Below are 14,131 nucleotides of genomic sequence, written 5' to 3'. Positions count from 1 at the left end.
GTCATCTTTGGGCTCCTTGTCATCGCCAGGAGATTCGTCATCACCAGCCAATTCACTTGGTCTATCACTTTCATCAGGTTGAGATTCACTCTCTGGCTCTTTCTCTTCGTCTGCTGGTGAAGACTCATCCTCTGGTGACTCACTATCGTCCAGATCTTTTGGACCACTTTCGACAGGCTTTTGATCTATTGGTACAATTGGCTCATCTTCATCGCCAACAGATTTCTCGTCATCAGGTTTACCATCATCATCAGCCTGTGATTCATCAAGTGGTCTGTCTTCATCATCTTCCGGATGATCAGAAGCTGTTGATGGTGCAGCTTCGTCAGAAGGCTCATCAGTTGGACTTGTCTCATCAGGCTTTTGGTCACTTGGAGCAATCACACTCTCAGAAACAGGTTCTCTGTCATCTTCATCTGCTTCGTCTTGAGAGGCGTCGCTATCTTTACCATCAGTAGGCTGTGACTCATCATCGGGACTGCCATCCTGGGACAATGGCTCGTCACCAGGTGCTTGTTCATCTTCAGGACTTGACTCTGTTGGTCTGTCCTCAGTGGCAGTCTCGTCTGGTTCAGACATGTCATCTTTGGGCTCCTTGTCATCGCCAGGAGATTCGTCATCACCAGCCAATTCACTTGGTCTATCACTTTCATCAGGTTGAGATTCACTCTCTGGCTCTTTCTCTTCGTCTGCTGGTGAAGACTCATCCTCTGGTGACTCACTATCGTCCAGATCTTTTGGACCACTTTCGACAGGCTTTTGATCTATTGGTACAATTGGCTCATCTTCATCGCCAACAGATTTCTCATCATCAGGTTTACCATCATCATCAGCCTGTGATTCATCAAGTGGTCTGTCTTCATCATCTTCCGGATAATCAGAAGCTGTTGATGGTTCAGCTTCGTCAGAAGGCTCATCAGTTGGACTTGTCTCATCAGGCTTTTGGTCACTTGGAGCAATCACACTCTCAGAAACAGGTTCTCTATCATCTTCATCTGCTTCGTCTTGAGAGGTATCGCTATCTTTGCCATCAGTAGGCTGTGACTCATCATCGGGTCTGCCATCCTGGGACAATGGCTCGTCACCTGGTGCTTGTTCATCTTCAGGACTTGACTCGGTTGGTCTGTCCTCAGTGGCAGTCTCGTCTGGTTCAGACATGTCATCTTTGGGCTCCTTGTCATCGCCAGGAGATTCGTCGTCACCAGCCAATTCACTTGGTCTATCACTTTCATCAGGTTGAGAATCACTCTCTGGCTCTTTCTCTTCGTCTGCTGGAGAAGACTCATCCTCTGGTGACTCACTATCGTCCAGATCTTTTGGACCACTTTCGACAGGCTTTTGATCTATTGGTACAATTGGCTCATCTTCATCGCCAACAGATTTCTCATCATCAGGTTTACCATCATCATCAGCCTGTGATTCATCAAGTGGTCTGTCTTCATCATCTTCCGGATGATCAGAAGCTGTTGATGGTTCAGCTTCGTCAGAAGGCTCATCAGTTGGACTTGTCTCATCAGGCTTTTGGTCACTTGGAGCAATCACACTCTCAGAAACAGGTTCTCTATCATCTTCATCTGCTTCGTCTTGAGAGGCATCGCTATCTTTGCCATCAGCAGGCTGTGACTCATCATCGGGTCTGCCATCCTGGGACAATGGCTCGTCACCAGGTGCTTGTTCATCTTCAGGACTTGACTCTGTTGGTCTGTCCTCAGTGGCAGTCTCGTCTGGTTCAGACATGTCATCTTTGGGCTCCTTGTCATCGCCAGGAGATTCGTCATCACCAGCCAATTCACTTGGTCTATCACTTTCATCAGGTTGAGATTCACTATCTGGCTCTTTCTCTTCGTCTGCTGGTGAAGACTCATCCTCTGGTGACTCACTATCGTCCAGATCTTTTGGACCACTTTCGACAGGCTTTTGATCTATTGGTACAATTGGCTCATCTTCATCGCCAACAGATTTGTCATCATCAGGTTTACCATCATCATCAGCCTGTGATTCATCAAGTGGTCTGTCTTCATCATCTTCCGGATGATCAGAAGCTGTTGATGGTTCAGCTTCGTCAGAAGGCTCATCAGTTGGACTTGTCTCATCAGGCTTTTGGTCACTTGGAGCAATCACACTCTCAGAAACAGGTTCTCTATCATCTTCATCTGCTTCGTCTTGAGAGGCATCGCTATCTTTGCCATTAGTAGGCTGTGACTCATCATCGGGTCTGCCATCCTGGGACAATGGCTCGTCACCAGGTGCTTGTTCATCTTCAGGACTTGACTCTGTTGGTCTGTCCTCAGTGGCAGTCTCGTCTGGTTCAGACATGTCATCTTTGGGCTCCTTGTCATCGCCAGGAGATTCGTCATCACCAGCCAATTCACTTGGTCTATCACTTTCATCAGGTTGAGATTCACTCTCTGGCTCTTTCTCTTCGTCTGCTGGTGAAGACTCATCCTCTGGTGACTCACTATCGTCCAGATCTTTTGGACCACTTTCGACAGGCTTTTGATCTATTGGTACAATTGGCTCATCTTCATCGCCAACAGATTTCTCGTCATCACGTTTACCATCATCATCAGCCTGTGATTCATCAAGTGGTCTGTCTTCATCATCTTCCGGATGATCAGAAGCTGTTGATGGTTCAGCTTCGTCAGAAGGCTCATCAGTTGGTCTTGTCTCATCAGGCTTTTGGTCACTTGGAGCAATCACACTCTCAGAAACAGGTTCTCTGTCATCTTCATCTGCTTCGTCTTGAGAGGCGTCGCTATCTTTACCATCAGTAGGCTGTGACGCATCATCGGGTCTGCCATCCTGGGACAATGGCTCGTCACCAGGTGCTTGTTCATCTTCAGGACTTGACTGTGTTGGTCTGTCTTCAGTGGCAGTCTCGTCTGGTTCTGACATGTCATCTTTGGGCTCCTTGTCATCGCCAGGAGATTCATCATCACCAGCCAATTCACTTGGTCTATCGCTTTCATCAGGTTGAGATTCACTCTGGCTCTTTCTCTTCGTCTGCTGGTGAAGACTCATCCTCTGGTGACTCACTATCGTCCAGATCTTTTGGACCACTTTCGACAGGCTTTTGATCTATTGGTACAATTGGCTCACCTTCATCGCCAACAGATTTCTCATCATCAGGTTTACGATCATCATCAGCCTGTGATTCATCAAGTGGTCTGTCCTCATCAACTTCCGGATGATCAGAAGCTGTTGATGGTTCAGCTTCGTCAGAAGGCTCATCAGTTGGACTAGTCTCATCAGGCTTTTGGTCACTTGGAGCAATCACACTCTCAGAAACAGGTTCTCTGTCATCTTCATCTGCTTCGTCTTGAGAGGCGTCGCTATCTTTGCCATCAGTAGGCTGTGACTCATCATCGGGTCTGCCATCCTGGGACAATGGCTCGTCACCAGGTGCTTGTTCATCTTCAGGACTTGACTCTGTTGGTCTGTCCTCAGTGGCAGCCTCGTCTGGTTCAGACATGTCATCTTTGGGCTCCTTGTCATCGCCAGGAGATTCGTCATCACCAGCCAATTCACTTGGTCTATCACTTTCATCAGGTTGAGATTCACTCTCTGGTTCTTTCTCTTCGTCTGCTGGTGAAGACTGATCCTCTGGTGACTCACTATCATCCAGATCTTTTGGACCACTTTCTACAGGTTTTTCATCTACTGGTACAATTGGTTCTTCAGAATCGGATATGATGTCGTCTGATTCACCTTCGTTGCTGTCAACATCATCGGACGTTTCCCGGAATGGTTGCACTGTTGATTCTGGTTCGTCATCTATGTTGGAAGTTGGGTCTCTGTCAATTTCATCCATGCTATCAATACTGTCATTATCATCCAGAGCATTTGGTTCTTACGGGGTATTTGTTAAGGTTGCTTTCTTCTGGATCATTTAATTCAGATTTTTCGATATCATCCTGTGGTTTGTTCCCAACGTCTATTTCAGAGCCTTCTGGTTCTTCTTTTTCAGCAGAATCTTCATCAGATTCATTTTCAGACAGGTGTTCATCTTCGTCCTTAGGTTCTTCAGCATCTTGAGCAAAAAGTTTGTCAAAAATATCTGGAGATGTTTCCTCTGCTGGAACTATCGTACAAAGCACCGGTTCTTCTTGTACCTCTTCTCCTTTTTCGTCAGATTCTGGGGATGCATTTTCATCGTCGCTTTCAACTGGGGATTCATCGTGCATTCCCGCGCTCTCTTCTGTGGGTTTATCACTGTCGCTAGGTTCCTCTGTTAAATTGGGTGTTTGTGTTGATTCATCTAATGCTTCATTAATATTCTCATCGTCTTCATCTGACTGGTCACTTCCTTCTGCAGATTCAAAGTCCTTAAAGATGTCTGGAGATATTTCCTCTGAAGGCTTAATTGTACAAGAGATAGGATCTTCTTCGACAACAGGCCGCTCATCTTCTAAATGACTTTCATTTCTTTCTGAATCCTCGTCACTATCTGAAGGCTCAGATGGAACAGTTCCGTCAAGTTCAACATCAGAAGGAGCAGTAACACTTTCTGACACCGGTTCCCTTTCATCCTCTTCTGCAGAGCTTTCTCTGTCTTCGCTATCAAATTCTCTGTCGCTAACAGGAACTGCAGTGACAAGTGGTGGTGAATCTGTTTCTTCTGAAGGTTCTTTTGCTTCCTTCCAAAACAAATAAGTGTCTTCAATTTCAGGCTCATCAGATGCATCATAAGCTACATTTGCAAGAGAAACGGTTTCCTCAAGATCTCTTAGAGGCACATCCAAACAGACAGTAAATGATTCATCACCGGACGAATCGTTGTCGTCGGGCTGATCTTCTGCAAACTGCTTTTCAATATCTTCTTTCCTTGGCTTCTCTACAGGCAACTGCATTATTGGAGTAATCTCAGCATCCGATAACGAACCATCTTTTTCAGATAAATTATCGAAATCAGATCTATCCTCATCTTCTGGATGATCGGAACCCACTGATGGTTCAGCTTCGTCAGAAGGCTCATCAGTTGGACTAGTCTCATCAGGCTTTTGGTCACTTGGAGCAATCACACTCTCAGAAACAGGTTCTCTGTCATCTTCATCTGCTTCGTCTTGAGAGGCGTCGCTATCTTTACCATCAGTAGGCTGTGACTCATCATCGGGTCTGCCATCCTGGCACAAAGGCTCGTCACCAGGTGCTTGTTCATCTTCAGGACTTGACTCTGTTGGTCTGTCCTCAGTGGCAGACTCGTCTGGTTCAGACATGTCATCTTTGGGCCCCTTGTCATCGCCAGGAGATTCGTCATCACCAGCCAATTCACTTGGTCTATCACTTTCATCAGGTTGAGATTCACTCTCTGGCTCTTTCTCTTCGTCTGAAGGTGAAGACTCATCCTCTGGTGACTCACTATCGTCCAGATCTTTTGGACCACTTTCGACAGGCTTTTGATCTATTGGTACAATTGGCTCATCTTCATCGCCAACAGATTTCTCATCATCAGGTTTACCATCATCATCAGCCTGTGATTCATCAAGTGGTCTGTCTTCATCATCTTCCGGATGATCAGAAGCTGTTGATGGTTCAGCTTCGTCAGAAGGCTCATCAGTTGGACTTGTCTCATCAGGCTTTTGGTCACTTGGAGCAATCACACTCTCAGAAACAGGTTCTCTATCATCTTCATCTGCTTCTGTCTTGAGAGGCATCGCTATCTTTGCCATCAGTAGGCTGTGACTCATCATCGGGTCTGCCATCCTGGGACAATGGCTCGTCACCAGGTGCTTGTTCGTCTTCAGGACTTGACTCTGTTGGTCTGTCCTCAGTGGCAGTCTCGTCTGGTTCAGACATGTCATCTTTGGGCTCCTTGTCATCGCCAGGAGATTCGTCATCACCAGCCAATTCACTTGGTCTATCACTTTCATCAGGTTGAGATTCACTCTCTGGCTCTTTCTCTTCGTCTGCTGGTGAAGACTCATCCTCTGGTGACTCACTATCGTCCAGATCTTTTGGACCACTTTCGACAGGCTTTTGATCTATTGGTACAATTGGCTCATCTTCATCGCCAACAGATTTCTCGTCATCAGGTTTACCATCATCATCAGCCTGTGATTCATCAAGTGGTCTGTCTTCATCATCTTCCGGATGATCAGAAGCTGTTGATGGTTCAGCTTCGTCAGAAGGCTCATCAGTTGGACTTGTCTCATCAGGCTTTTGGTCACTTGGAGCAATCACACTCTCAGAAACAGGTTCTCTGTCATCTTCATCTGCTTCGTCTTGAGAGGCGTCGCTATCTTTACCATCAGTAGGCTGTGACTCATCATCGGGTCTGCCATCCTGGGACAATGGCTCGTCACCAGGTGCTTGTTCATCTTCAGGACTTGACTCTGTTGGTCTGTCCTCAGTGGCAGTCTTGTCTGGTTCAGACATGTCATCTTTGGGCTCCTTGTCATCGCCAGGAGATTCGTCATCACCAGCCAATTCACTTGGTCTATCACTTTCATCAGGTTGAGATTCACTCTCTGGCTCTTTCTCTTCGTCTGCTGGTGAAGACTCATCCTCTGGTGACTCACTATCGTCCAGATCTTTTGGACCACTTTCGACAGGCTTTTGATCTATTGGTACAATTGGCTCATCTTCATCGCCAACAGATTTCTCATCATCAGGTTTACCATCATCATCAGCCTGTGATTCATCAAGTGGTCTGTCTTCATCATCTTCCGGATGATCAGAAGCTGTTGATGGTTCAGCTTCGTCAGAAGGCTCATCAGTTGGACTTGTCTCATCAGGCTTTTGGTCACTTGGAGCAATCACACTCTCAGAAACAGGTTCTCTGTCATCTTCATCTGCTTCGTCTTGAGAGGCGTCGCTATCTTTACCATCAGTAGGCTGTGACTCATCATCGGACTGCCATCCTGGGACAATGGCTCGTCACCAGGTGCTTGTTCATCTTCAGGACTTGACTCTGTTGGTCTGTCCTCAGTGGCAGTCTCGTCTGGTTCAGACATGTCATCTTTGGGCTCCTTGTCATCGCCAGGAGATTCGTCATCACCAGCCAATTCACTTGGTCTATCACTTTCATCAGGTTGAGATTCACTCTCTGGCTCTTTCTCTTCGTCTGCTGGTGAAGACTCATCCTCTGGTGACTCACTATCGTCCAGATCTTTTGGACCACTTTCGACAGGCTTTTGATCTATTGGTACAATTGGCTCATCTTCATCGCCAACAGATTTCTCATCATCAGGTTTACCATCATCATCAGCCTGTGGTCACCAGGTGCTCAATGGCTCGTCACCAGGTGCTTGTTCATCTTCAGGACTTGACTCTGTTGGTCTGTCCTCAGTGGCAGTCTCGTCTGGTTCAGACATGTCATCTTTGGGCTCCTTGTCATCGCCAGGAGATTCGTCATCACCAGCCAATTCACTTGGTCTATCACTTTCATCAGGTTGAGATTCACTCTCTGGCTCTTTTCTCGTCGTCTGCTGGTGAAGACTCATCCTCTGGTGACTCACTATCGTCCAGATCTTTTGGACCACTTTCGACAGGCTTTTGATCTATTGGTACAATTGGCTCATCTTCATCGCCAACAGATTTCTCATCATCAGGTTTACCATCATCATCAGCCTGTGATTCATCAAGTGGTCTGTCTTCATCATCTTCCGGATGATCAGAAGCTGTTGATGGTTCAGCTTCGTCAGAAGGCTCATCAGTTGGACTTGTCTCATCAGGCTTTTGGTCACTTGGAGCAATCACACTCTCAGAAACAGGTTCTCTGTCATCTTCATCTGCTTCGTCTTGAGAGGCGTCGCTATCTTTACCATCAGTAGGCTGTGACTCATCATCGGGACTGCCATCCTGGGACAATGGCTCGTCACCAGGTGCTTGTTCATCTTCAGGACTTGACTCTGTTGGTCTGTCCTCAGTGGCAGTCTCGTCTGGTTCAGACATGTCATCTTTGGGCTCCTTGTCATCGCCAGGAGATTCGTCATCACCAGCCAATTCACTTGGTCTATCACTTTCATCAGGTTGAGATTCACTCTCTGGCTCTTTCTCTTCGTCTGCTGGTGAAGACTCATCCTCTGGTGACTCACTATCGTCCAGATCTTTTGGACCACTTTCGACAGGCTTTTGATCTATTGGTACAATTGGCTCATCTTCATCGCCAACAGATTTCTCGTCATCAGGTTTACCATCATCATCAGCCTGTGATTCATCAAGTGGTCTGTCTTCATCATCTTCCGGATGATCAGAAGCTGTTGATGGTTCAGCTTCGTCAGAAGGCTCATCAGTTGGACTTGTCTCATCAGGCTTTTGGTCACTTGGAGCAATCACACTCTCAGAAACAGGTTCTCTGTCATCTTCATCTGCTTCGTCTTGAGAGGCGTCGCTATCTTTACCATCAGTAGGCTGTGACTCTCATCGGGACTGCCATCCTGGGACAATGGCTCGTCACCAGGTGCTTGTTCATCTTCAGGACTTGACTCTGTTGGTCTGTCCTCAGTGGCAGTCTCGTCTGGTTCAGACATGTCATCTTTGGGCTCCTTGTCATCGCCAGGAGATTCGTCATCACCAGCCAATTCACTTGGTCTATCACTTTCATCAGGTTGAGATTCACTCTCTGGCTCTTTCTCTTCGTCTGCTGGTGAAGACTCATCCTCTGGTGACTCACTATCGTCCAGATCTTTTGGACCACTTTCGACAGGCTTTTGATCTATTGGTACAATTGGCTCATCTTCATCGCCAACAGATTTCTCATCATCAGGTTTACCATCATCATCAGCCTGTGATTCATCAAGTGGTCTGTCTTCATCATCTTCCGGATGATCAGAAGCTGTTGATGGTTCAGCTTCGTCAGAAGGCTCATCAGTTGGACTTGTCTCATCAGGCTTTTGGTCACTTGGAGCAATCACACTCTCAGAAACAGGTTCTCTGTCATCTTCATCTGCTTCGTCTTGAGAGGCGTCGCTATCTTTACCATCAGTAGGCTGTGACTCATCATCGGGTCTGCCATCCTGGGACAATGGCTCGTCACCAGGTGCTTGTTCATCTTCAGGACTTGACTCTGTTGGTCTGTCCTCAGTGGCAGTCTCGTCTGGTTCAGACATGTCATCTTTGGGCTCCTTGTCATCGCCAGGAGATTCGTCATCACCAGCCAATTCACTTGGTCTATCACTTTCATCAGGTTGAGATTCACTCTCTGGCTCTTTCTCTTCGTCTGCTGGTGAAGACTCATCCTCTGGTGACTCACTATCGTCCAGATCTTTTGGACCACTTTCGACAGGCTTTTGATCTATTGGTACAATTGGCTCATCTTCATCGCCAACAGATTTCTCATCATCAGGTTTACCATCATCATCAGCCTGTGATTCATCAAGTGGTCTGTCTTCATCATCTTCCGGATGATCAGAAGCTGTTGATGGTTCAGCTTCGTCAGAAGGCTCATCAGTTGGACTTGTCTCATCAGGCTTTTGGTCACTTGGAGCAATCACACTCTCAGAAACAGGTTCTCTATCATCTTCATCTGCTTCGTCTTGAGAGGTATCGCTATCTTTGCCATCAGTAGGCTGTGACTCATCATCGGGTCTGCCATCCTGGGACAATGGCTCGTCACCAGGTGCTTGTTCATCTTCAGGACTTGACTCTGTTGGTCTGTCCTCAGTGGCAGTCTCTGTCTGGTTCAGACATGTCATCTTTGGGCTCCTTGTCATCGCCAGGAGATTCGTCATCACCAGCCAATTCACTTGGTCTATCACTTTCATCAGGTTGAGATTCACTCTCTGGCTCTTTCTCTTCGTCTGCTGGTGAAGACTCATCCTCTGGTGACTCACTATCGTCCAGATCTTTTGGACCACTTTCGACAGGCTTTTGATCTATTGGTACAATTGGCTCATCTTCATCGCCAACAGATTTCTCATCATCAGGTTTACCATCATCATCAGCCTGTGATTCATCAAGTGGTCTGTCTTCATCATCTTCCGGATGATCAGAAGCTGTTGATGGTTCAGCTTCGTCAGAAGAATGCTCATCAGTTGGACTTGTCTCATCAGGCTTTTGGTCACTTGGAGCAATCACACTCTCAGAAACAGGTTCTCTGTCATCTTCATCTGCTTCGTCTTGAGAGGCGTCGCTATCTTTACCATCAGTAGGCTGTGACTCATCATCGGTCTGCCATCCTGGGACAATGGCTCGTCACCAGGTGCTTGTTCATCTTCAGGACTTGACTCTGTTGGTCTGTCCTCAGTGGCAGTCTCGTCTGGTTCAGACATGTCATCTTTGGGCTCCTTGTCATCGCCAGGAGATTCGTCATCACCAGCCAATTCACTTGGTCTATCACTTTCATCAGGTTGAGATTCACTCTCTGGCTCTTTCTCGTCGTCTGCTGGTGAAGACTCATCCTCTGGTGACTCACTATCGTCCAGATCTTTTGGACCACTTTCGACAGGCTTTTGATCTATTGGTACAATTGGCTCATCTTCATCGCCAACAGATTTCTCGTCATCAGGTTTACCATCATCATCAGCCTGTGATTCATCAAGTGGTCTGTCTTCATCATCTTCCGGATGATCAAAAGCTGTTGATGGTTCAGCTTCGTCAGAAGGCTCATCAGTTGGACTTGTCTCATCAGGCTTTTGGTCACTTGGAGCAATCACACTCTCAGAAACAGGTTCTCTGTCATCTTCATCTGCTTCGTCTTGAGAGGCGTCGCTATCTTTACCATCAGTAGGCTGTGACTCATCATCGGTCTGCCATCCTGGGACAATGGCTCGTCACCAGGTGCTTGTTCATCTTCAGGACTTGACTCTGTTGGTCTGTCCTCAGTGGCAGTCTCGTCTGGTTCAGACATGTCATCTTTGGGCTCCTTGTCATCGCCAGGAGATTCGTCATCACCAGCCAATTCACTTGGTCTATCACTTTCATCAGGTTGAGATTCACTCTCTGGCTCTTTCTCTTCGTCTGCTGGTGAAGACTCATCCTCTGGTGACTCACTATCGTCCAGATCTTTTGGACCACTTTCGACAGGCTTTTGATCTATTGGTACAATTGGCTCATCTTCATCGCCAACAGATTTCTCATCATCAGGTTTACCATCATCATCAGCCTGTGATTCATCAAGTGGTCTGTCTTCATCATCTTCCGGATGATCAGAAGCTGTTGATGGTTCAGCTTCGTCAGAAGGCTCATCAGTTGGACTTGTCTCATCAGGCTTTTGGTCACTTGGAGCAATCACACTCTCAGAAACAGGTTCTCTATCATCTCCATCTGCTTCGTCTTGAGAGGCATCGCTATCTTTGCCATCAGCAGGCTGTGACTCATCATCGGGTCTGCCATCCTGGGACAATGGCTCGTCACCAGGTGCTTGTTCGTCTTCAGGACTTGACTCGTCTGGTTCAGACATGTCATCTTTGGGCTCCTTGTCGTCGCCAGGAGATTCGTCATCACCAGCCAATTCACTTGGTCTATCACTTTCATCAGGTTGAGATTCACTCTCTGGCTCTTTCTCTTCGTCTGCTGGTGAAGACTCATCCTCTGGTGACTCACTATCGTCCAGATCTTTTGGACCACTTTCGACAGGCTTTTGATCTATTGGTACAATTGGCTCATCTTCATCGCCAACAGATTTCTCGTCATCAGGTTTACCATCATCATCAGCCTGTGATTCATCAAGTGGTCTGTCTTCATCATCTTCCGGATGATCAGAAGCTGTTGATGGTGCAGCTTCGTCAGAAGGCTCATCAGTTGGACTTGTCTCATCAGGCTTTTGGTCACTTGGAGCAATCACACTCTCAGAAACAGGTTCTCTGTCATCTTCATCTGCTTTGTCTTGAGAGGCGTCGCTATCTTTACCATCAGTAGGCTGTGACTCATCATCGGGTCTGCCATCCTGGGACAATGGCTCGTCACCAGGTGCTTGTTCATCTTCAGGACTTGACTCTGTTGGTCTGTCCTCAGTGGCAGTCTCTGTCTGGTTCAGACATGTCATCTTTGGGCTCCTTGTCATCGCCAGGAGATTCGTCATCACCAGCCAATTCACTTGGTCTATCACTTTCATCAGGTTGAGATTCACTCTCTGGCTCTTTCTCTTCGTCTGCTGGTGAAGACTCATCCTCTGGTGACTCACTATCGTCCAGATCTTTTGGACCACTTTCGACAGGCTTTTGATCTATTGGTACAATTGGCTCATCTTCATCGCCAACAGATTTCTCGTCATCAGGTTTACCATCATCATCAGCCTGTGATTCATCAAGTGGTCTGTCTTCATCATCTTCCGGATGATCAAAAGCTGTTGATGGTTCAGCTTCGTCAGAAGGCTCATCAGTTGGACTTGTCTCATCAGGCTTTTGGTCACTTGGAGCAATCACACTCTCAGAAACAGGTTCTCTGTCATCTTCATCTGCTTCGTCTTGAGAGGCGTCGCTATCTTTACCATCAGTAGGCTGTGACTCATCATCGGGACTGCCATCCTGGGACAATGGCTCGTCACCAGGTGCTTGTTCATCTTCAGGACTTGACTCTGTTGGTCTGTCCTCAGTGGCAGTCTCGTCTGGTTCAGACATGTCATCTTTGGGCTCCTTGTCATCGCCAGGAGATTCGTCATCACCAGCCAATTCACTTGGTCTATCACTTTCATCAGGTTGAGATTCACTCTCTGGCTCTTTCTCTTCGTCTGCTGGTGAAGACTCATCCTCTGGTGACTCACTATCGTCCAGATCTTTTGGACCACTTTCGACAGGCTTTTGATCTATTGGTACAATTGGCTCATCTTCATCGCCAACAGATTTCTCATCATCAGGTTTACCATCATCATCAGCCTGTGATTCATCAAGTGGTCTGTCTTCATCATCTTCCGGATGATCAGAAGCTGTTGATGGTTCAGCTTCGTCAGAAGGCTCATCAGTTGGACTTGTCTCATCAGGCTTTTGGTCACTTGGAGCAATCACACTCTCAGAAACAGGTTCTCTATCATCTTCATCTGCTTCGTCTTGAGAGGCATCGCTATCTTTGCCATCAGTAGGCTGTGACTCATCATCGGTCTGCCATCCTGGGACAATGGCTCGTCACCAGGTGCTTGTTCATCTTCAGGACTTGACTCTGTTGGTCTGTCCTCAGTGGCAGTCTCGTCTGGTTCAGACATGTCATCTTTGGGCTCCTTGTCATCGCCAGGAGATTCGTCATCACCAGCCAATTCACTTGGTCTATCACTTTCATCAGGTTGAGATTCACTCTCTGGCTCTTTCTCTTCGTCTGCTGGTGAAGACTCATCCTCTGGTGACTCACTATCGTCCAGATCTTTTGGACCACTTTCGACAGGCTTTTTTTCTATTGGTACAATTGGCTCATCTTCATCGCCAACAGATTTCTCGTCATCAGGTTTACCATCATCATCAGCCTGTGATTCATCAAGTGGTCTGTCTTCATCATCTTCCGGATGATCAGAAGCTGTTGATGGTTCAGCTTCGTCAGAAGGCTCATCAGTTGGACTTGTCTCATCAGGCTTTTGGTCACTTGGAGCAATCACACTCTCAGAAACAGGTTCTCTGTCATCTTCATCTGCTTCGTCTTGAGAGGCGTCGCTATCTTTACCATCAGTAGGCTGTGACTCATCATCGGGACTGCCATCCTGGGACAATGGCTCGTCACCAGGTGCTTGTTCATCTTCAGGACTTGACCCTGTTGGTCTGTCCTCAGTGGCAGTCTCTGTCTGGTTCAGACATGTCATCTTTGGGCTCCTTGTCATCGCCAGGAGATTCGTCATCACCAGCCAATTCACTTGGTCTATCACTTTCATCAGGTTGAGATTCACTCTCTGGCTCTTTCTCTTCGTCTGCTGGTGAAGACTCATCCTCTGGTGACTCACTATCGTCCAGATCTTTTGGACCACTTTCGACAGGCTTTTGATCTATTGGTACAATTGGCTCATCTTCATCGCCAACAGATTTCTCATCATCAGGTTTACCATCATCATCAGCCTGTGATTCATCAAGTGGTCTGTCTTCATCATCTTCCGGATGATCAGAAGCTGTTGATGGTTCAGCTTCGTCAGAAGGCTCATCAGTTGGACTTGTCTCATCAGGCTTTTGGTCACTTGGAGCAATCACACTCTCAGAAACAGGTTCTCTATCATCTTCATCTGCTTCGTCTTGAGAGGCATCGCTATCTTTGCCATCAGTAGGCTGTGACTCATCAT

The 14,131-nt window shown here is 47.1% G+C and overlaps 2 protein-coding genes across 2 annotated transcripts in view; both read right to left on the bottom strand.

Annotated features, from left to right (window-relative positions):
* The window catches only part of LOC140167512 (titin-like), a 281,497-nt gene that overhangs the window by 166,303 nt on the left and 101,063 nt on the right, over window positions 1–14,131 (bottom strand). The gene's annotated exons all lie outside the window — the stretch shown is intronic.
* On the bottom strand, window positions 2–2,895 carry LOC140168702 (uncharacterized). The gene is made up of 4 exons (XM_072192112.1): window positions 2,766–2,895; window positions 1,506–2,603; window positions 822–1,145; window positions 2–15 (listed from the first exon to the last, which is right to left on the bottom strand). Exons 1-4 carry the CDS (start codon window positions 2,893–2,895, stop codon window positions 2–4), a joined length of 1,566 nt encoding a protein of 521 aa, XP_072048213.1.

This window comes from Amphiura filiformis, chromosome 13, assembly GCF_039555335.1.
Source record: "Amphiura filiformis chromosome 13, Afil_fr2py, whole genome shotgun sequence".
NCBI lineage: Eukaryota > Metazoa > Echinodermata > Ophiuroidea > Amphilepidida > Amphiuridae > Amphiura > Amphiura filiformis.
Note: the sequence above shows the minus strand (reverse complement) of the source record. Positions and strands in the feature narration are given on the sequence as shown.

What these genes read in the sequence shown, in the direction of transcription:
- LOC140168702 (XM_072192112.1), bottom strand. Translation starts at nt 2,895, where the DNA reads ATGTCAGAACCAGACGAGACTGCCACTGAAGACAGACCAACACAGTCA. An exon ending in TGCGTCACAGCCTACTGATG is followed by an intron (nt 2,604 to 2,765) that starts GTAAAGATAGCG and finishes ATCATCCGGAAG; the next exon opens with ATGATGAAGACAGACCACTT. An exon ending in CCAAAAGCCTGATGAGACAA is followed by an intron (nt 1,146 to 1,505) that starts GTCCAACTGATG and finishes TGTCTGAACCAG; the next exon opens with ACGAGACTGCCACTGAGGAC.